The sequence below is a fragment of the Triturus cristatus genome, chromosome 1_2, assembly GCF_964204655.1.
Source record: "Triturus cristatus chromosome 1_2, aTriCri1.1, whole genome shotgun sequence".
Classification (NCBI taxonomy): Eukaryota; Metazoa; Chordata; class Amphibia; order Caudata; family Salamandridae; genus Triturus; species Triturus cristatus.
In genome coordinates, this window is record NC_140580.1 from 320,615,470 (window position 1) to 320,638,446 (window position 22,977).

The 22,977-nt window shown below is 46.2% G+C and overlaps 1 protein-coding gene across 2 annotated transcripts in view; it reads right to left on the reverse strand.

Moving 5' to 3' along the window:
- SEC31B (SEC31 homolog B, COPII component) overlaps positions 1-22,977 on the reverse strand; it is a 1,155,786-nt gene that overhangs the window by 788,709 nt on the left and 344,100 nt on the right. For both annotated transcript variants that reach the window (XM_085603885.1, XM_085603887.1), the window contains exon 11: positions 2,637-2,864. In XM_085603885.1, coding sequence (XP_085460011.1) covers positions 2,637-2,864 — 228 coding nt within the window. The remainder of the gene's footprint in view (positions 1-2,636; positions 2,865-22,977) is intronic.

Consider the following 22,977-nt stretch of genomic DNA (forward strand, 5'->3'; position numbering starts at 1 on the left):
CCGTTTCTAAGGAGTGTGCACACCATTCCGACAGCTGATCTGCCATAAGCGGATCTAAGGGTCTCGGTAGGCCCTGAAGAGGGATTTTGGGGGAATATGGGGTGATTTTACTTGTCAGCTGAAAAACCCTAGTTAGACATTTTTGCGCAATCCGCCCATGTAGGGACCAGGAGCAATGCATCTTATAGTGGGGTGCATGAGCTGGCGTATTATGTAGGAGGGGAGAAGACCATCTTGTGCTTGTATCACAGAGGTTAGCTCCTGCCAGCCATCGGGATACCCATGGGAGCTGTGCTGCTAGGTAATACATTTCAAAGGATGACGCACCAAGCCCTCCTTGGCCAAGCCGCAGTTGAAGTTTTTAAAGAGCCACACGTTGCCTCCCATTGTACCACAACAGGTCCCCCAACAATTGATCCAAATTGCAGAAAAAGCAACGTTGGGGAAACACTGGAATATTTTGAAACTTAGGTCTGCACAGGGTTGTGGACTGTCCTTGGATTAGCAGTCCAGATATCGCTAACTTTTAAACCTTACAAAACTACCCAGCAAATGTTTTGCAATGCTTATTTCTCAAAATTACTGAAAAGGTTTACATCAAACCATAGCACTGTCCTAAGTAAAGGGCTATTTTGATGCCAAACATGGTATAATTCTGTTCATCATTCTTTTTGGTGGTGAAGAGCGAAGATTCCTTGAGAGTTACAGTCAGAAAAACTGTTTTTTTACCTCCCCTCCCTTTAATGTGTATCCCGTGTTGATGGATATGGATGAAACTCCAAAAATCAAGACCAGGCCAAAATGGTAAGTATTGGCCAGGCTTTTTGAAGATCTGTAAAACTTAGCAGATTAAAACATGTATGCCCCTCTTTAAACTTACCCTACCCCCAAACGGTTATTAGCAAATTAATCCTTTTTTATTCCAGTTTGTGATGAGGACTCCTTGACAAATCTGCACATATTTCAAAATACTAAGAGTAAATTAAGCATGCAAATTCGTAACGCAGAGCCAAAAGTACAGGCAAATAAAAAAAAATACCCTCATCTCTCAAGATATTGATACCTTTTAAACTGTTTGAAGACTACCTAATATAATTTTTTTAAAGATAATTAAAAAACAAAAAAAGCTACTAAACGATTAAAATCAAACCAAGCAAAGGCACTTCCCCAAGTAAAGTTTTAATTTCATGCTAAGTTTGGTCTATTTCAGTTCAGATTTACTTTTTCCCTAGCAAAGAGCTAATTTTCCTATAGGAGTTAAAAAAAGAAACTATACTTTATTAACTCATCCCCTTTGAGAGTTACTTCCTTGATAGAATTGTGTAAAGCTCAAAATATCAAGAGTAGGCTAATCAGTCTAAGTACTTACCAAGTATTGTGTGTAACTATAAAAGTACTCCAAAGTTATTTGCAAATCAAGCATTTTTTGATCTTCCCTTTAACTCTGTCCCCCATGTCAGAATGACATGAAATTTGAGGTTCCTGCACTCACTCAATTTGCTAACAGCCTGCCAAATTACAAGCAGATTCATTAAACATCACAAAGGTTATAGCACGATAAGGTTTCGCCTGACCATGCATCTTCAGCCACCCCAACCCACTGATAGATCTACACAAAACTTACTATACTCACAAAAGTCTAAACATTCGAAATTTCTGCCAAATTATATTTGGGCCCATCAAATAATGTGTCAGTTATTAGCAAATTAACACTTTTATTTACTCGCTCCCTATTTTTTCATTGTACCCCTCACCCCTGGCAAATATGAACACATTTCAAGATACCAGAGAAGATCAGCATTTATAAGCAAATAAACATAAATAAACCACCTTTATAACTGTCAAGCTATCTCTAACTTAATAATCCTTTCAAGCCCCACCAACACATTTTCCGAATGCTAATTTCTTAAAAGCATTAAACAGGTTTACACCAAACCAATTAAATGTACTTTCCTGAGTAAAGTTCCGCCGTGCATTTACACTGATTTCATGCCAACTCTGGTACCTTTTCATTCAGTGTTTTCTTGTGTAGAGAAGAGAAAACATTCTAATGGGAAGTAAAACGGCAAACGCTGCTTTTTTTGATAACCGCTCCCTTTTTTTACCCTCACCTTGACAAATCTGTATAAGTTGGAATGAAAAACCCAAACAACTATTCCTTTTTCTAGGGGGGTGGGGGGCGACAACGCTTTGTCCAAATTTGCCAATTGGTGCTAAAGCTGTTCATAGAAAAAAGGACTGGCTTTTTAATGGCAAGTCCGACTTATTTTAATGGAAGGTCTACCCTAATCATACCGAAACAACAGCCCTCACAAGTCTGTAATATAAATATATAAACATAAATTCAATGGAAAAAAAACACTACAAAAGGGAGTTATTTTTTAGGTTCAAACCACAGAAACTCACAAGTAATGTCTAGGAACTCAGAAAACACACATCAAAACTCAAGTCAACTGCTTGCTGTTGTAAGACACATTAAAAGAAATAAAAAGTACAGAATACTTGTGCATACCAAATTTAACGCCATTGCATACATTTCAATGCAACACATATAATTAGTAAAATGCAGTTAAACAAATAATCAAGTTTCAGATAATGAACAAATGTCAGAACTTTGTAAGGATCCTAGGAACTACCTTCAAAAAGTTCCAAATGTTCTTGTCAAGCTGCAGTTGCGCATTCTGAATTTTGTTCTGGCAGTACCAGAGAAGGTTTCCAGATCCCAGAGCAGTCTGTAGTTCTTTTGACCGCGACAGGAACTCTTCCTCAGTGACCACTTGGCTGATAAACACTTGACGGAAAGGCTGCAGTGTTTGTTGCGGAATAGGCTTTGGGGATTGGAAGGTGATTAATTTCCCTCCAAACTACAAGAAACGAAAAAACTAATCAAACACGTACATTTTTACATGAATAAGGGACAAGGAGTTATAAGGGCGTGACCGTGAATAATATTAATCCAATTTGACTATTCTATTTTATCTTGGTGTTCAAAACGTGTTCTGCTCTTTGACATGGTATTGTTGTAATGTATTGTCGCTTTTATGGCCTTCGTGGCCGAAATAAAGTTTATGAATGAAAAAAAAATAATAATAATAATATTATTACACAGGCAAACCCAGAGAAACAATGAGGAACAGTTCAGATAATGTTGGAAACAGCAAGGTAACAATGATGTATTAAATCCTAATGGTAAATATAAAGCTTCAAAACCATGGATATGATTTTGTCCTAAGTAATACATAATGGTATCAATCTACTTTGTTTGTCATGAACAACTTTTTTCTCACAAAACGGAGGCTTATTCTTCGTTCAAGATTCGATAACTTGAGTACCATTACAATGGGTAATAGTGCCTCCTATTACCTGCATCTCTTAAAAATGATAAAGCTGCATTAAGTACATATTTCAAAACCTAGACCATTATGGATTCTGCCCTCGATTTGGATAGGAAATGTTACCTTTACTGTTACTCTTATGGTCTATGTCTGTACTCTCTCCAAAACACATTTCTTACTAAGAACATAATGTAGTTTCTAATATAACTATGAACCCTTCATGGCCACAATCATGCCTCCTCCCAAGCATTTCCTGAGTAACTATCTCAGTTTCATAAAGTCAAGTCCACAGACCTCATAAATGGCCTGATGAGGTGTTGTAAATTTTAATCAAATTATTCTGGTTTAATTACTCATGGAAGATGTTTTTACGTCTGGGCTAGGTTAGCTCCCAGACACATACAATCAAAAAAGAGTAAAAGGGGCAAAAGGCCAGAACAACATAGCCATGTGTTGTTGTTAGCCCATGTTCACCAGGCACTGACTGACTTAACATCTTTCAAGACTGCCCACAAAGGTACCTTGGGGCTACCTTAGGGGTCTCTTACATGTAAGGAAAGTTTAGGGCCTGGCAAGTGGCCAGGTCGACATGGAAGTACAAACTGCGTGCAGAAACTGCAGTGGCAGGTCTGAAAACCCTTTGAAAGGCTACTGGTGTTGGTGGCACAATCAGTGCTGCAGGCCCACTAGTAGCATTTGATTTACAGGCCCTGGGCACACATAGTGCATGGTACTAGGGACTTAGTTGTAAATCAAATAAGCCAATCATGGAAACACAATCCAAAAACCCAATTTATAGTAGGAGCACTTGCACTTTAGCGCTGAATAGCAGTGAAAAAGTGTGCACAGACACTAACACAGCAAAAACGAAGTCCAGCACATCATCAAAACCAGGAGGTCAGAAAGCAAAAAGGCAGGGGAAAAAACGCCAAAAGACGCCAGGTCTAACACACATCTTTTAGTGAAGGTGAGTTTTAAATGGAGTGTTGGAAAATGTCACTTTTAGAACGTATATGTAAAAGAACATAGCATCTAGCTGTCATATTTTAATGCTGTTTTCTACTTTAACAGGATGAGACCAATAACTGAATCCATTGGTCTTCAATATTTATTTAGTCATCTTTTTATACTTTTTTGGAAGACCATTTAATTTTTGTCTTTTAGACCGGAAACAGCAAAACACTGTTCGTTTTAACAATCAACATACAAACAAACTACAACAATATCCCAAACATTACAAATACAAAATGGACTGATAGCAAATGACTTACCTTGGAAGTGTACAAACTTGTTTCGAGTGGTACCGTGACTTTATGAGCCTCATATACAGTTTGAATATAGTGTGGAAGTGCAGGCAATCACTGCTGCCCGTTTTGCTCTTTTCAGAACTTAAATATAACTATGACTTATGTGGATTGGAGTTGAGCGAAACTCACATCTATTGGTGAAGACTAAGAGCTCTCCTATTACAATTGCTTTTGAAGAAACTGAGAAGTAAGTTGATGAAAACCGTCTCTGTGTCAGAAAATTCCAGGCCTCACCTAAAGGTCACGAACCACAGCTAAATGAGTTTTGTTTTTTTTAAATTTCAACATGTTTTATTTATTTTTTATACAAGAACACATTAGCAACTCTGTTACAGAGTTAGCATAGGCTGTACCAAGTGCAGTTTATACATCAGTGTCCGGAAACATTATGTCATGTTTGTTTAGCTAACTCCACATGACGATAATTAGAGAAAAAGAGAGAGAGGCAGGCAGAAAAAAAAGGGGAGAGAAGAGGTAGGAGACAGGCAAGGAGAGTTAAATTTCTTATCAATTACATCTGACATTCTGTGGAGATGTTGGCACACATGTAGACCGGTGTTGGTAGGCCTCCCCCCTTGGGGCAGACCCAAGAAGGCGACATTGGTTGAGACCAGTTAAGTACAATTGTCTGGGTGGTGCGTTCATAGGGGGTACCAGGTTGTGTATCGCCAGCATATCTTATTTTCATGGAGGTTCATAAGAGTCTTGGTACGGGTCGAGAGATTTCCACATCCTTCTGGATGCCGGTTTCCAGGGTGAGTTCTGTAGTGCAATTATGTCCGCACCTCTGAGATGGGTGATCCAGTTGAACCAGCCTTTGTAAGATGTCTTACTTGTGCCTTTCCAATTGGCAAGGACCATGTTCACTGCTGCTGCCAGAAGCAGGTCTAATAGGTCCTTATTGGGTTCAGAACTCAAGTCTTTGCTCATAAATGCCATGGGTAGGGTGGAAAATGTTTTTGTTAGCGTACAATCAAACAAACCATTTATAAATACAAAGATTTTCTCCCAGAATGTTTTGAGTATTGGGCATTGAAAGATAAGATGTGCTAAATACCCCGTTTCCTTGTTACAGTTCCAACATAATGCGTCATCCCGGAGGCCTAATGAGAATAAACGGGCAGGGGTCCAAATAACCTTGTGTATTAGCCAACATTTTGTTTGTGAGAGCACTGGGGAGATCTTATTACGTGAGGCCGAGCTCCATAGTGTGGACCATTCTTGTTTGTTATGTGTAGCTGTAGTTTGTTTATCCAAATAGGCAACAGTCTTATCATTAAGTTTAGAGGATTTTGGGCAGAGGAGTTTGTATAGCTGCGATACCTGGTGCCCCAATTTATTAATGTTTGCCACAAACCGGGAGAGTGATGGTTGTGAGGCTGATAATTTGGCTTTTGACAGGGCCGTTCTGATTTTCAAAAAGTTATAGAATTCAATGTCAGCTAGGTTATATCTTGACTTGAGGTCTGAGAATGTAACAGGGTATGTTTAGTTTTCTAGTTGGTAGGGGTAGTAGATACCTTTCCCAATCCATGTATCGAAGGTTTTTCCCTTTACACAAAATCTTTCTATTGGCCCAGAGTGACTCCATTTTAGAACCTTTGATGCTATTCTCCAGCTTCTTATCTACCTTTAGTAGCGCTATTTTGTATTTTCAAAAATAGACTTGGAGGTGTGGGGGTATCGTCTATTTGCTGTTAGTAGAGCCAGGGGGCTTAGGTTATTCAGGATGGCCCTCTCTACCTGTAGCCATACAGGCGTATAGTCGGTAGGCGGTGATATCCAATATGAGCCTTGTTTTGCCAGAAAAGCTAGCTGGAATATTCTGAAGTCTGCTAGATTTACCCCTCCTTGATTTTTATCCAGTCTTAATTTTTTGATACTTATCCGTGCTTTCTTCCCTCGCCAAAGGAATTTAGATATCAGGATGTCAACTTTGCAGTGGAAATCATCTGTGAGGAGGAGCGGGAGCATACTGATCAGATAGTTAATCATTGGGGTGATCAGCATTTTAATAGTTTCGATTCTGCCCCACCACGTTATGAATTTTGGAGACCAAGAGTCCAGAATTTTCGTAATCTTTTCTAGTAGCAGTTTCTCATTCTGATGTAGCGTGTCAATTAAGTCGCTACCAAAATTTATACCTAGGTATTTGATATACCCTGCTTGCCAGGCTAAGCCCAACACACCCAGGATGACCCATGTGCAGTGAATATTTAGTGGTTTGCATTCTGATTTGTCTCTGTTTCGCTTATACCCTGAAAACCAGGAATATTTTGCTATTGTATCCATCAGGGCCTCAATTGATGTATTTGGCTGTTTCGTTACTATTAGTATGTCATCCGCATAGGGCGGCTAATTTTACGTCAACGCCATTGATATCGACCCCTTTTATGTTCGTATTTAACTTGATATCTTGGATAAGGGGTTCCAGTGCAAGCAATATTAATGAAGGGGATAGTGGACATCCCTGTCCAGTACCTTGTTGCAGGGTAAAGGGCTCAGAGAGTGACCCATTAACGACGATACCGGCTGATGGTTCCGCATACAGGGCCATAATCATCCGTATATATCCCTACCCTAAGTTGAACGATTGCATGCAGCGTTCCAAGAAAGCCGAGGAGACTCTATCAAATGCCTTCTCGGCATCTAATGTGATAGCTACTGCCGGTTCAGATTTAGTGGCCGCATGCTCTAATATGTGGCAGAGAAGTCGGGTGTTGTCATTAGACATTTGAGTACGTAGGAATCCAACCTGGGAGTTGCCTATTAGTTTGGGGAGAGCAGAGTTGAGTCTGACTGCCAATATCTTAGCATATATTTTGCAGTTCACGTTAATAAGGGATATGGGTCTGTAGTTTTTTGGTGACAGTTGGTCTTTCCCCTCCTTTGGAATGACTATTATGTTAGCTTCTGACATAGATTGTGATGCTGTCCCCCTAGATGCTGAGTGGTTAAAAACTTGTTTCACGGTTGGTTTCAGCTGATTTAAGAAGGACTTGTAGAAGGTGGCTGTAAACCAGTCCGGCCTGGGGGCTTTATTTTCTTTCAATGATTTGACTGCCATTTCAATTCCGGTATAGTTAATTTCTTGACCTAGCCTAAGTGTATCCTCGGTACTTAGCTGCGGTAACCAGAGTCTAAATGAGTTGTTAATGTTTATGTTACAGACCGGACGGTTGGCGAGACTCCTGTTATTTTTAGAAGCAAGATATGAGCGTTGCACCTTCATTGATTAAGAGAAAGGCACACAGATGAAAAGCTATAGCAGGTACCATGAATAACACCACATATATAAGATGTATAAAAAACATAAATGTGTTAAAAAATTTGAGAAGAAGTAGATATTAATTTTCGAATTCCTATTTTATTTTCTTTGATCCATAGATCACATTCAGCCATAGCCCTGAGAAAAATTCCAAGAATAATATTGGGGTTTGAAACGCGTCTGCACTATTCACCATTTGAGAAACTTTAGAATGGTAATAGGATTCGCTCTAAGGGAACAGTTTGAAAGTCCCTATACATTATGAGATTGAACATGTGTTCCCAGTGGGCAGCAAGGCATAGAGGAATTACTAACTGAACTATAAATCGTGATTATTGTTGCTGAGAAAATAATGACTGGCTGAATATTGTAATTCATTTGCTATCAATCCATTTTGTATTTGTAATGCCTGTGATATTGTTGTAGTTTATTTGTACGTTGATTGTTAAAACAAACAGTGTTTTTCCTGTTTCTGGTCTAAAAGACAAAAATAAAATTGTCTTCCAAAAAAGTATAAAACGATGACTAAATAAATATTGAAGACCAATGGATTCAGTTATTGGCCTCAGCCTGTTAAAGAAGAAAACAGCACTAAAATGACAGCTAGATGCTATGTTCTTTTACATGTATAGGCCCTATCTAGCTGCCTGAATTCGGGCCAACTCCCTTTGACAGAGCAAAACTTTTAGAATATAGGCATTTTCTTGTTTAACCATCCTGTGCCTCTGCTTGCCTGTGAAATCAACGTCTGGTTTAGAATGACTGGGGTCTGTTTGTGCATTCACTATAGAGAGTCACACCAAGAGAGTTGAGGTGTGCCCTGAATAGCCTGATGGCCCATCACCTGGCTGATGGGCCTTCCTGAGCTAGAGTAGTGGAAGGAGTTGTCACTGACACCTGAATGGGGCTGTGCCTGGCCTCTCACAATGCTGTCTACACGTCCCTGGAGTGTGCCTGTAGCCAAGACCAGGCAGGAATAGAATTTGTGCACTACAAAGACAATCCTCTGAGGAATGCCTACTACAAAGGCCAAAAGGGGTATAAGTATTGTGTAGGAAAGTATGTTGCTGTTGAAGCACCCCCACACTTTTTGCCTGATTCTGATGCATCTTTGACTGAGTGTCCACTGCGTTCTTTCCCAAAACTGTACCATTGTTTCCACAATTGGCCCACATCTGGCTCATATACAAGTCCCTTGTAAAGGGTACCAGTGGTACCAAGGGCCTTGTGACCAGGGAGGGTCTCAAACGGGCTGCAGCATCCATTGTGCCCCCTAAGGGACCGCTCATCAAACACATGCATACTGCCACTGCAGCCTGCGTGTTTTGGTGCACATAAAAGTGAAGAGCCAACCTGGCACACATCCCTGTGTGTCAGGCCTACCAGCACTGAAAGAGGCATATGTAAGTCACCCCTACAGCAGGCCTTACCGCCCTAAGGCCGGGTGCACTATTCCTCATGCGAGAGCATAACGGCATGAGCAGATATGCCTCTATAGTGTCTAAGTCCATTCTTAGACATTATAAGTACACAGTGAAGTCACCACGAGTTCCACAGCTCCATGATGGCTTCACTGAATTCCAAGATGTTTGGTACAAAACATCTCAGTTTAATAGACACACACTGATGCCAGTGTTGGATTTATTAAGAAATGCACCCAGAGGGCACCTCTGAGGTGCGCTCTGAAATCCTACCAACTTGCTAGTGTGTGCCTGACTGTTTCCCATCAGCCTGCTACCTCTAGACATGTTTCTGACCCCTGAGGTGGGAGCCTTTTGTTCTCATGGTACATAAGTACAAGTTACTTACCTTCGGTAACGATGTATCTGTTAGAGACGATTCTAGACGCAGATACCTTAACGTAGAATTATCCCCAGGCATGAGACTGGATCTGGAAAATCTTTGCCACAGCATCTCTGCGTGCCGGGGCGGTACCACGCGACCCCGCCCTGATGTTGTCCGGGGACGTGACGTCAGCGAGGTCACATAAGTCCCATCCCGATGCGCTGATGTCAGTTTTCTTCGGAGAATTTTTCCGCGCCACAACGCGGAGCCATCACAAACAAAACTGTGAGAGTATGGGAACAGTGCGCGAAAAAATCAGTGAAACAAAAAGGGGAGAAGCGAATGGTGAGGAACAGCACCATTAGGGACAGTGCCAAGCACTGCGTTACTGAAAGTCATGGAAAGGAAAAAGCAGATCACCGCTCTGAGAAGCAACCCTGCAAAGCGAAGGCGATAACCTCCCTGGAGGCAGAAAAAAACATGTTAAAAATGACGTGTCAGACGACAGAAAGTCTGCAACCACAATCCATAACAGGGAAGGGCAACAAGTCCGGAACAGAGGAGTAATGACAAAGCACCCCAAGACAACACTATCAAGGATTGTCGTATCCCCTGTAAAAAGCTAAGGGTTGAGGCACATCCAAGAAACCCCAACCCAGAGGATTGCGGTGGAGTAAAAAAACCCAAGCAATGAAAAAAGAGAGATCAGATTATGAGTAGGCCCCATACTGGAAGAACCAGGGTGCAGGGATGCAAACGTACACATGAACCCACCGTCCAATTACCAGAAAAGAAGGAGTGGAACAAATAAACAGAAAGAAGTATCCCGCCAGGGAGGAAGAGAAAAAGGGCACCCGCACGAGACAAATGCCACATGGAGGGATGCGAGTGCCGAAGACCAGCTGAAGGGTCCTCGCAGAAAGGGGAGGAAGGGCGGGTCATGAAGGAATCTGCGGCTAGAATTGTCTCTACCAGAGACTACTAGCCGCAGATTCCCTAACGTAGAATAGATACCCTAGCCATACCCAGAGGGGAGGAGGGTCTGCGAGAGAACCTCACCAGCTTGGAAGAACACAGGGCCCCAACAGGGGATGCGTCATGGGGACAGGAAGGACAGCCCAGCCCCCACCAAGCAAAAGTAAGCAAGAACAAGGAGAAGGGAAGGCCAGGACACCACAAGCCTCCCCGAGGAGCAAAGGGAGTCTGCCAGAAAACCCGGAGGGGCAGAAGGCACCGCACGAGTACCAGAGGGAGAAAATAACCACCCTCAAAGCCAGGGAAAAGAGAAGGAACAGAGGCAGAGCCTGTCCCAGGAGAACACATAAACATCAAAGGGCACAGCTGAATGGGTGTATATCCCGAAGTAGGGAACAAGGCCGGAATGGTTCTACAGTCGAGAAGCGCAGACGTGAGAAAGAAGACACAGACGCGCAAAGCACCAACAAACAAGGGACAGGAGCATACGCTGACACGGCGAGGGCCACGGAGGGGGACCAAAATTACCAGGCGCGTGCAGCAAACAGCTGGCAAATACTATGAAGCAGCAGCTCAGAAGAACAAGGCGAGCGCAAGACGAAGACAGACAGGCTCCAGCCGAAACGGCAGAGAACTAGGTGGAAACACCAAGACACGACGCTGTAATCAGCATGACAAAGGTCGGTCTGATGATCCAGAGGCAGAGAGGGAAGGAACCTTAAAGAAGGATAGAAACATAAAAGAGAGACCGCACCAAGCGGTATACTGTAACAGCAGGAAAACGCGAGGAACCAGAGAAGGTATCCACGCCCACCTAGCTCAAGACAGGGCTATACAATAGCCAACAAATGCCCCACCTAGGGTATGAATCGTCCTGAACAAAAACAGGGAAACACCTCTTAGGGAAACCCGCAGCAGAGGTCAAGAACATAAAAGACCTGTGGGAACACCACAGAAAGCTTACCCAGCAGCCAAACACCTCTTAGGGAAACCCGCAGCAGAGGCCAAGAGCCGAAAAGACCTGTGGAAAACACCACAGACTGCTTAGTAATCAGCCAAAAAAGACATAAAGGGTCCAACCTGAGGACCTATACAGCTGCCCTTAACAGCAAAAAACACACACCACAAGCTGAAGGGTTGAACCAGCAGCCAAAATAATAGAGGGGCCAACTGAAAGACCCTGAAGGCATTCAAAGCCGCACACAGCACACAACGGGCCAACCGAAAACATAAGGCCCGAAAGAGAAAGGAGGGATAACGCCTCCCATAAAGCGCCGGAGGGCCGAGCTTACGGAGGGGGAGAGGGACGGAGCTCCGCAAGGAGTCTCTGAATAGCGGAGTCTGCGTGGGTGTGAAACAACAGAGTTCCATCAAAAGGTAAATCCACAAGACGCTCCCGAACATTCTCTGGAAAGACACCCTCCCGCAGCCAAGCATGGCGGCGGAGGGCCACAGAACTCGCCATAGCACGGCCAAGGGAATCAGAGACGTCCAAGGCCGAACGGAGAATGAAGGTAGCTAACTCCCAACCATCCCGCACATGGTGCCGCAGATCAGCGCGGGCACCCTCTTGGGAGGCGCGAGACAGAAGGGACTCCACGGAATCCCACAGATCGGAAGTAGCCCTGGCCAACACACAAAGTGTGTTGAGTGTACGCAGAGCAGCGCTAGCGGAGGCGAAAATGTTACGCCCCCAGGAGTCCAGCCACCGAGCCTCCCGTGACGGCGGGAGCAGCACTGAAGGCAAGGAAGGAGAAGCAGCCCGCAGGACAGGGCCCTGGGCCGAGGGGTGGGAAAAAAGGCAAACTGAATCGTGCAGAGCAGGACGGTGGTGGTGAAGGAGTGGTTGAGGCACCGGATCCCCCATTGCAGGGTGCCCCGAGAAGAGAGTTATGGAGCGATGCTTCAAATGGGAGAAGCGGCTCCCCTCCACCAGAGCCCGGGTGGAGAACCTCTAATAAGTGGTCTGTAGGGAGTGAGGCAACCGGATTGCCCATCTGCAGAATGCCAGTGGCAGTGGAAATGGTCCGGACAAAGGCCACACTCGCCTCCGTAGGGCGTCATGGGGGGGAAAGCAACTCCTCCGTGGGCGAAGGCTGCAAACTAAGACGCCTGTCCCCGTGCCCTGCTGGAGGTAGAAAAGACCAGCCGCTGTAGGATGGAAACCCACGGATGAGTGGGGAACCTGAGGGGTTTCTGGAGAGGGCGGAGAAGCCTGCGGGGCAGACATCTGCAGGGAGCGGAAGAGCGGGTCTGGGGGCTGTGGACGTGAAGACGGCGTAGAACCCACCCTGGAATCCGCCGGAGAAAAGGCCACGACGCGACACCCAGTCTCCGGTGAAGAGGAGACAAGAAGACGACAGCCCTCTGGAGAGGAAGGGACATCCGGAGAAGAGTCGACGATCCGACGTCGGGACGGCACCGGGGAGTGCACCACAGGCACCGATGAGTCCTCGACCGGCACCGAAGTGTCCACCAGCGGCGCTGGGTCGACCTCCACCACCACGTGCTGCATCGGGGAGGGGCGGGGATGGAGCCGAAGCGGCCAATGAACAACGCCGAAAAGGCGCCGGCTCGACCCCCGACGAGGCAGCCGCCTGCGCCGAGGACCGAGAGGGGCCAGGGGAAGCGTCCCGGGTCCCGGCCTCCACCTGCGGCGCCGTGCGCGCTGGGGTGAAAAGCCGTTGACGCCGGAGAGGCGTCGGCTCGACCTCCGGGAAGACAGCCACCTGCCCAGAGGACCGGGGGGGCTTGGGGATGAGCCCCGAGTCCCGGCGACCTCATGCGACACCGCAGGGAACCCCGCAGGGCTTTGCGGGGAGGGCGGGACGCCATGGGCCGAAGAGGGGAACCCCGAAGGGACGCACCTCGACGGCACCACACCTCCAAAACCTAATGCCGAACTCGTCAGCGCCGGGGGCGAAGCCGCCAGCGAGTCCGCAGAAGGCCCCACGCATGGCGAGGAATCCACGGACATCGCAGGAAGAGGAGGAGGGCCCAAGGATGCCTGCAGAGCTGTAGCGTAGGCTTTCATCTGGGCCCTCATCGCCCAAACCCCGGGAAACGGCAGATAGGGTGGCAACAGATGAGGACGCACGTCCCGGGAACGCACGTCCCGGGAGGGACCGGCGCCCTCTGCCGAAGGATGACAGGTCCTTGGCGGCAAGCTGCGAGACTTACTGGCGGGAGAACGACGCCCATGGGGCCTCGGCAAAGGACAATGCCGCAGCCGGAAACGGCAGCCCCTGGACCCGTCCGAGGTAGGAGACAGACGCTGCGACGACACCGATCTGGACAAGCGGGCCGACAGCAATTTCATCCAGCGCTCCCGCCGGGACTTCGGCTTGAGATGCTGACAAGCCTTGCAGTCCGTAGAGTCATGGTGCTCGCCCAAGCACCACATAAAAATAGTGTGTGGGTCCATCGCCGACATCTGACGTTCACAAGAAGCATTCTTCTTGAAGCCTGAAGGCATGGTACACTGTTCCTGACTCGGGGCGCTAAAGAGGCCCGAAAACAGGCGAAGGAGCACACTCCGGATCCACGTTGCACGCGGAAATGAAGGAAACTGACGTCAGCGCGCCGGGGTGGGACTTATGTGACCTCGCTGACGTCACGTCCGCGGACGACGTCAGGGCGGGGTCGCGTGGTACCGCCCCCGGCACGCAGAGATGCTGTGGCAAAGATTTTCCGGATCCAGTCTCACGCCTGGGGATAATTCTACGTTAAGGAATCTGCGGCTAGTAGTCTCTATCAGATACAAAGCCTGCTCTGGGTAGAGGTGCTTCACACCTACCACCAAGAAGGAACAGCATAGAAAGGTGGCGAGTCTCAAAGGCTTCCCGTCCTTTGTTATGCAGACCAGGGCCTCTCCAGCTAGTGGAGATGCCCACCCCCTGACCAAGCCCCATTTTTGGCGGCAAGGTTGGGAGGAAATTAGTAAGCAAGAGAGGTCTGTCCCCTCTCAGCCAGGGCCACTCCTAAGGTGCCCTGAGCTGAAGTGATCCCATCCCTTCAGAATCCTCCATATTGTTTTGGAGGACTCTAGCCAATAGAGTTAGGGATATGACCCTTGACAGAGGGAGTGGATAGGCACGCTAAATGTATAGGCACGCTAAATGTAAGTAGCCAATTGGCTACTACCTTCTGACCCCTGTAACACCCCTAAAAACTAGTATTTAGGGCGACCCCTGAACCATAATCCTCATATTACCAATGGCCTACGGAGAAAAGGACAAAGAAGAGCCGTGCAGCAGCGAAGACTGAAGACAATAACTGACTTGGCACCAGCCCTACCAGCTTGTCTGCAGGCCTCAAAGACCCTGCTAAAGACGACCTGTGCCACAGACCAGCGACCTCCAGTGCTCTGGGAAGACTTCCTGCCATGTAAAAAACTCCTAATCTCCCGTGGACAGTGGATCTGTCCCCGAAGAAAACCAACTTTAAAGACAAAGTGCTCTGCCTCTCGAACCACGAAGATGACTATCTCTGCACCCGACAACCACAGCCAGAGATCCAGTGGCCCACCAGTCCCGCAAAGGTTCCCCAGGGATTTAGAGCAAGAGTCCACTGTGGGTTGACCCCTGCCGGACACCGTGTCCACACCTGCAGCCTCTGCATGAGACCCCCCCACCACCCCAATCGCGACCTGTATCAGCAGGCTGATTCTCCTTCCCAGTGCTTACCTTAACCCCTGGAGACTAGATCACCAGACTGTTCTACTTACCTGTAAGTACATCAACTTTGATTGCCCCCTTTCTCAATTGGATAACATTGGCACCAGATCCAGAGTTTGTCCTCTGCACCTGGTCACCCCAGTGCAGTTCAGTGAGGTCACTTACCTGAACCTTGACTGGAACTGATTTTACATCCAAAAGCTCAATATCGTAAATCGTTTACTTACCTGCATATTGCTGATTGTGTTTTCTCCCATAGGATAACATTGGTTTTATAAAATAAATACACTAAAATAAATATTTTTACAAACCAATGGTCTCGGATTTAGTCATTGAGTGTGTGTGTAATCATTTCTTGCCTATCTGTGTACAACAAATGCTTAGCACTGCCTTCTGATAAGACTAGCTGCTCGCCCACACAACCACAAAAGAGAGGATTAGTATTATCTACTTTAACCTTTGTAAAGTCTCTGGGGATCCACTGGACTCTGTGCACACTATACCTTATTTTGGTATAGTATATATAGTGTCTGCTTCCTACATATTGGACCTAAATCCCCAGACTTTTAGAACATGGATCAAGAGGGGGCTCTGACTAGAGGAAGAGCTGTAAGGAGGAGTACTGCCCCTTTGCTGTGTGTTGCTGTCCTGGGCTGACCTGCAGTTGCTTCTTCTGCTTTGGAGAGGAAAAGGACTGGACTTTGCTTTTTATCCTGCCTGTGAATTTCTCCATGGGCTTCTGTCGGCTTGCCTCCTGTCAAAGGCTTCGCCTGCAGCTTCCCTAAACTTCACTACTGGGAGTTCTGACCTGGCAAGTGATGCCAATTCCAGTTCTGGGCCCTTGGTGGTTATTCCAGCTACAAAAAACTGCAAAAGAATGAGAAATCAGCACACGGACCTTCCAGCGCCTGTTGTTCCGACGCAGCACTGCTGTGCGGGAGAAATTTACACATGCCGCTGCCGTGTGGCTGAAGAAATAGACGCTGCACCTGCCCGTGGAGGAAGAAACTGCCACAGCCTGAGTTCAGCGCACCGTGTCTCCGAAGTCCGAGACCCCCACACTGCCTCCAACACAGGCCCTGCTGTGCGGCTGGAAGTATTGACCATGACTGAAGAAATCGACGCAGCTCCTGTTTGCCACTGCCGCATCAACCTCCAGCGCGTCCAGATTTCCAAACGTTGCACCTGTGCGGCAAGTATTCACCCGCAGACTAGAACTGCCTTGGATTTCGACGCATTGCTTCCCCTTACAGTTCGGATTCGATGCAACACTTCTCCTTCATGCAGCAGAACTTATGCATCACCTCCTCAGGGACTCAGGAATTTACGTATCACTGTGTTTTCCGATGCTTCCCACCTCTGCGGCTGGTTTTCTCTGTGGATTTTGACCTATCTACGGTACTATGGGTAAAATCACAGCATCCATAGAGTTCTATGGATAAAATTGCTTAAAACCTCTAAAAAGTCATATTTTGAGTTCTGTATGTTGTTTTTTTGTCGTTTTGGTCTTGTTTGCTTTAGATAAAGATTGGTTATGTTCCGAAACTGGTGTGGTGTCCATTTGTAGTGTTCTCCCTGTGTTACAGGATCTTTGGTGTTTAATTCCCTTACCCTGACTAGACGGAATGGCCCCCACTTGGACAGGGTGCTTACCACTGCCAACTAGAGACCCCCATTTCTAACACCCGGAATCAACTTTGACTTTGGTCACCTGTCCTTTTCGCAATTCTCTGCTTGACATGGCTGCTTACTGTTAGACCTGACATCATTGGCGTGGGTCTCCCTTCCATTTTTTGCGCTAAGTCTCCTCTGTTGTTGATAAGTTTTTGCTGGTTTAGATGCTTTGAGCACTTTGCCACTGCTAATCAGTGCCAAAGTGCAAGTGCTCCCCATGGTAAATTGATGTATGGATTAGTGACTCCATGATTGGCTTATTTGATTTACTGTCAGACCCTAGTACTGTGCACTGCGTGTGCCCAGGGCCTGTAAATCAAATGCTGCAGTTGGGCTTGCAGCACTGGTTGTGCCACCCACTGGAGCAGCGTGTAAAGTGTCTCAGACCTGCCATTGGAGAGCCTGTTTGCAGTCTGGTACTGCCATGTCGACTTGGCAAGTGCACCCACTTGCCAGTCCCTAAACCTTCCCTTTTCTGCATGTTAGTCACCCCTAAGTTAGGCCCTAGGGCAGGGTGCATTGTATGTGAGAGGTAGGACATGCCCAGGTGTGTGTGGCATGTCCCGATAGTGAATTACAGCCAATTTCGTTTTTCACTATTGCAAGGCTACCTGCTCCCATAGTCCAGATTTGATTACAACATCTGACATGGTAGAAAAACAGATTTAGTATGCCTGAACTCAGAATGATAAAATACATATTTTAGTGAAGTTGGTTTTTACATTCTGTGTTTGAAAATACCACTTTTAGAAGTAGTTATATTCTTGCCTAACCCTCCAGCCTGCCTCTGCTAGGTTGTGTATTGCATGTCTGGTTTGTGACTGACAGGAGGGCTTGGGCTCCAGCAGTCTGATGGGTCAGGGCTGGGGTGAATAGGACCATGGCAGAATAGAGCGTAGGGGGCGGAGATTTCCTTTCACTCCCCTGAGCCCTCATAAAATAGAGAGTAGGGGAAGGAGATTTCCTTTCAGCTACCTGGGCCAGGTCTGCTCTCAAACAATACTGTCTCTACCTCCTGCCGGGAAGCTGCACAGAACTGGTTCTTGCTAGGTACAGTCACCCTCTGCCTTCAGAGGTCAAAGGATTTACTGGTATAAATATTGGGGCCCAGACCCCAGAATTTTAGATCACTTCTGGGAATCAAGATGCACCTTTGCCAAGGAGAAGAACCAAGGAAGCTGAAGGAGGAGACTACCCCTATGCTGTGTGTTGTTGGGGTTGGCCTGCAGTGGTTGCCAAGGAAAGGAGGAAAGGACTGAGTGTGCTTTTACATCATCTTGAAGAAGATGTCCAAGGGCTTGAAGATTGAGCTTGCCTCCTGCCTGAAGTCTCAGGGATACAAGACTTCACCCCCAGCTCCCCTCCTGAATTCCCTTGCTGGGAATTGAAGTGCCTGCTGTTGTTTGGGCTTTCTGAGAGACTGTCGCTGGGAGCTGGAAGCGCGACTCAATGAAGAAGAAGCGTGTCGCCGCCGCAGCAGTTGTCGCATCGCCGAGATCGCGTGCCGCTGCCGTCGCCATCGCATTGCCGAAGCGCCTCGCATCACCGGAGAAGCGTGTCGCCGCCACAGAGGTCGCCATCGCATCGCCGGAGAAGCGTGTCGCAGGGCCTGTCGCAACTCAGAAGTTCACCGAGTCGCCGTCGGGCGTGCACGCATTCCGCCTACGATGTCGCACCGTAAACAAGACGCCATCTTGTCGCATCGCACCGGATCGACATCGCATTGAGGCGCCATCTTGTTGCATCGTAACCGGGACGCAGTAAGAAACCGATGCATCACCTCCCCACGCGGTGAAGAACCGACATCACCTCCTATTCGGTAAGAAACCGACGCATCACCGTCCCTGCGCTGCAGTAGGGAAACGACACATCACCTATCTCGAAGCAAGGAACCAACGCATCCTCGTACTTGCGTGTAAGGAATCGACGCCTCACCTTCCCTGCGGCCCTTTTGCTTGTTTTGCGTTACGCATCTAAGGAACATTGAGAGTAAAGTGTTGCATTTATCATCTACATTGAACTGAACCATTTCTACTATTTGACAGTCATATTTTGGAGTATTATATTGTGGATTTATGAGGTTTGGGTCTTGTGTTAAGTCTATATAAAGAATACTTACTTTTATATACAACCTGTGTGGTGTCCCTCTATAGAGTTGTCACTGTATTACTGTATGTGTTCACAAATGCTTTACATACTGCCTCTGAGATAAGCCTGTCTGCTCGTGCCAAGCTACCAAGGGGGTGAGCAGGGGATATTTGGCGAGTGTACCCCCTTACCCTGACTAGAAGCGAGGGTCACTATTTGGACAATGGTACCTACCTCTGCCAACTAGAGAGCCCCAGTTCTAAAACTTACTGTCTCCTGAATCTTGTGGTATAAGAACTTAGAAGATGTGGCTTTCTAACTGGGGCTCTGCCTATGTTTTCTTTCAGGTTTCTGTGGGTCTTTCACGCAGTATGTGAACACAAATAATGTTTACCTCCACATGACCATGGTTCGCTTTCCACACCTTCTGGGAGGAGACCTTCCATAGACTGATTTTCTGGCTGCCAGATTGCTGAAGGGCTTTTCATTGTTATGTCTTATTTTAGACCTGGTCCTCGCAGGGACCAGTTTTCAGATCGTCTATTTGAGCTAGAGGGGGAGAAGGGGGTGTTTAAAATTGACTTTCCTTCCTGGGAGTTATTTTAGTGGCACGATACACAGTGAGTTGGGATTGCCTCTATGCTAGCCTCCATATATTTTTTGTTGTTGTTGTTCAGATGATGCTCTACTGGGGTTAAAATGTACTCCTCAAGGCCGATTATGCACTCAACCATGCCTAAGAAGTGGTATTTCAAACCCTTTCCCCTACTTTCTCGGGGAAGGCTGAGAAGAAAATGTAATAAAAAGTTAAAGTGCGAGATGTTCAGATTTATTTTCACAGTTCTGTGGACTTTTTGGCTGGATGATTGCTGGTTTGTTAAGATGTATGTTACTGACCAGGGCTGCAAATCCTTCTTCTTCTCCTTCTCTCCCTTTTACTAGCTCAAGGTCCCAATTTTCTGGTGACCAACCAGACTGCTATGGGACTACTTGGCCAAATTTAGGGTCTGTTTGCCCCAGGCATGGCAGCCTCCTAGGGCACTTTAGAAAGCATCCATTGCAGATATTCACAGGGTGGCATTTAGGGGCTTTGCTTATGTAGTGACATTTTGTGTAGCGTCTATCAGACAGCATAAGCTGTCTTGGAGCAAAGACCTATTGTGCACTTACAGAAGGCTTGGGCCACCCATTGTTTACCACTGTTTGGCTGTATTGTGACTAACATTCGCATGCTTCTTATTTAATTACCTGCCTTCTTCTCTTTTTGTTTGCCTCTTTCCTGAAGTATAGCCACTTTACCATCTATTTGATTGGCTGACTTTTACTGTTCCACTGCTCACTTTTAGGAACATAATTTTTCGCTTTTTGGTTAGGAACTCCTTGAGAGTGCACATGTTTTTCAATTCTCTCCTTCACATGCTTCTGCCTCATCAAATACCCACCAGACACTCAAAAGTTGCTTCCTCCCTTGTCGCTTCGCTAGAAAACACATTGCATGTTTAAGTTTAAATGCAGATGTTATAATTCTCAAAAAAAATATATTGAAATGTGGGCTAAAAAGAGAAGAGGTACATAACTAGAGGTAGGCAATGAAGTATTTGTGGAGGGTAGAGGATGGAGAAAAACTCTCAAACACCAAGTTCATTTTAAAAACCACTTTCTGAAGCAACTCTAAAAACGATCTTCCTTAGCTCAAATTTGCTCAAATTTGAATAGCCGAAATCAAGGCATGGGAGAGAGACTGCTTAGGTTTAGTACCAAGAGCAACAGAATGAATTTAGGGCACAGTCATCAAGAAGAGACTAACTGCAAAGTAAGATTATTAAGCTCGCACAAAAAAGTGTGGAGATTTTGGAATTGCATAGCTAGTGCCTTAATCGAGCTGTAAATGTATCACGGGCATGAAGAAAGCAATAATGAAGGGGAGTATGCTGAGTCAACTTGAATACAACCATCTTCAAAAACCACATTCACCCTCATTGACAAGACCCCTCCCACTGCCACAAACTCTCTCTGCTGGTTCAACTAACTGGGAAAGACTCATGAACTCGGTGCCACAATGACTTCTGACAATACAACCATAGGCTAATCATTACTCAGGTCTTATCAACAGAATGTCAACTCAATCTCTTTTGATAGAAAAATGCACCAAGGTGGCCACAACGTTTTAGATAGTCAAGAAGTAGCCCTGCCATTATTGTGTTTAATTTGTAGAAGAGGCAAAAAAGTATAAGACTCTAAACATAAATATTCATCAGTAGAAAGTGAGGGTAGCACTGCAACATCCAAATGCCTCTGTAATAAATAGTTGAGAAGCAAGCATTCTGAACAGTGCACCTACACTGATAAACCTGCACATAAAACTTTATTTATGGAAAGGGGGTAGCTCAAGAAGGCTGGAAATTATTTATTCACAGTGTTAGACTTCGCATCCTTGCCGTGGTTTCCCCTGACTTTTTGCCTTCTGACCTCCTGTTTTGCTGACTGCGTTTTTGACTTTAGGAATCGGGCATGCTAACACTGCTAACCAACGGTGAAGAGCATGTGTTCTTTTCTTAAAACATGGTAAGATTGGCTTATCCACAATTGCTATATTTAATTTACCCACAAAACCCTAGTCAAGCGCACTACATGTGCCTAGGGCCTGAAATTAAATGCTACTAGTGGGCCTGCAGCACTGATTATACCACCCACTTAAGTAGCCCTTTAAACATGTCTCATGCCTAACAGCCTGTGTGTGCAGGTTAAACTGCTATATCGACCTGGCATGTTAACCTACTTCAAAGGCAAGTAATTGAGTGCACTCGCGTTTTTTCTAAGTTCGACACTTTTATGACATACTGAAAGGCGTGGTTCCTGGCGGGCAGGCTTGATCATGCTGTGTCCAAAAACATGAACATGGAATCTCCAAAATTAAACAACTGCGCCGTCGTGCTCAGTTTCAAGCTGCACAGCTCCAAAGACAAATGCTGTAGCAGCCCAACAGCGTTATTCCAAATAAACCGTCGTAGTCCAAAGTAATCTATTTTTATTAATATTTATTCAACCATAATCTTCATGTTCACAATGGAGGTAATGTGATTCCAAACTTAAAATGCGGCATAAATGCCCATCCAGGCCTTTTATAACAGCACGTTAGAATCCACTTTTGTCCTAGGTACCCATCCAAGTGTTCATCCAATGCATTTTGGGCAATGTGCCCTTCATCAGGGGTAGCTGTGGTGTTAGAAACAAACCATCAGTGTTCTTGTATACTTTCATCGCATTTAACTCTATGTTAATGTGAATATTCAAAAACAACCATAAAATCCACAAAACTAAACGCACAGCACAACATTGAATAATACCGTGTATAACACGTTTTAACAAAAAAATAAACCAACACCCTAAGAAAATATAATCTACGGGCTAGGACCAAGGTTCCCCAAGCTCAAGATGTGCACTCGAGTTGCACCACCAGCGGCACTGGGGCGGTCGGGTGCAGAGTGCAGGGGCACAATGTTGGAAAATGGGGCTAAGGGGGCCTTCGGTCAGGGACTGCTTACGAGCAGGCCACTCGGATGTGAGAGCAAAGCTCCTAGAGTTAAGGTCAGCACTGCAGGGGCCAAAGACCAGCACCAGCGGCCGGGTGCAGGGTGCAAAGCAGACGTCGGGGACCCTGTGCTTTCCAATGGAGACCTTCGGTTTCGCAAAGATGCTGCAGGCTCAGGAAGGGAGGCTTCCTGAAGGCGACTACCAGCTGAAGAGGTAAGCTGGGATCTGGGGGGATGCCTGGACACTGTCGGTGGGCCACCCAAGGCGTGGGGTGTCAGGTGCAGGGGTGTCTTCTTGCATCAGGTTTTCTTACCAGCTCCGGTCGCGGTCGGGGG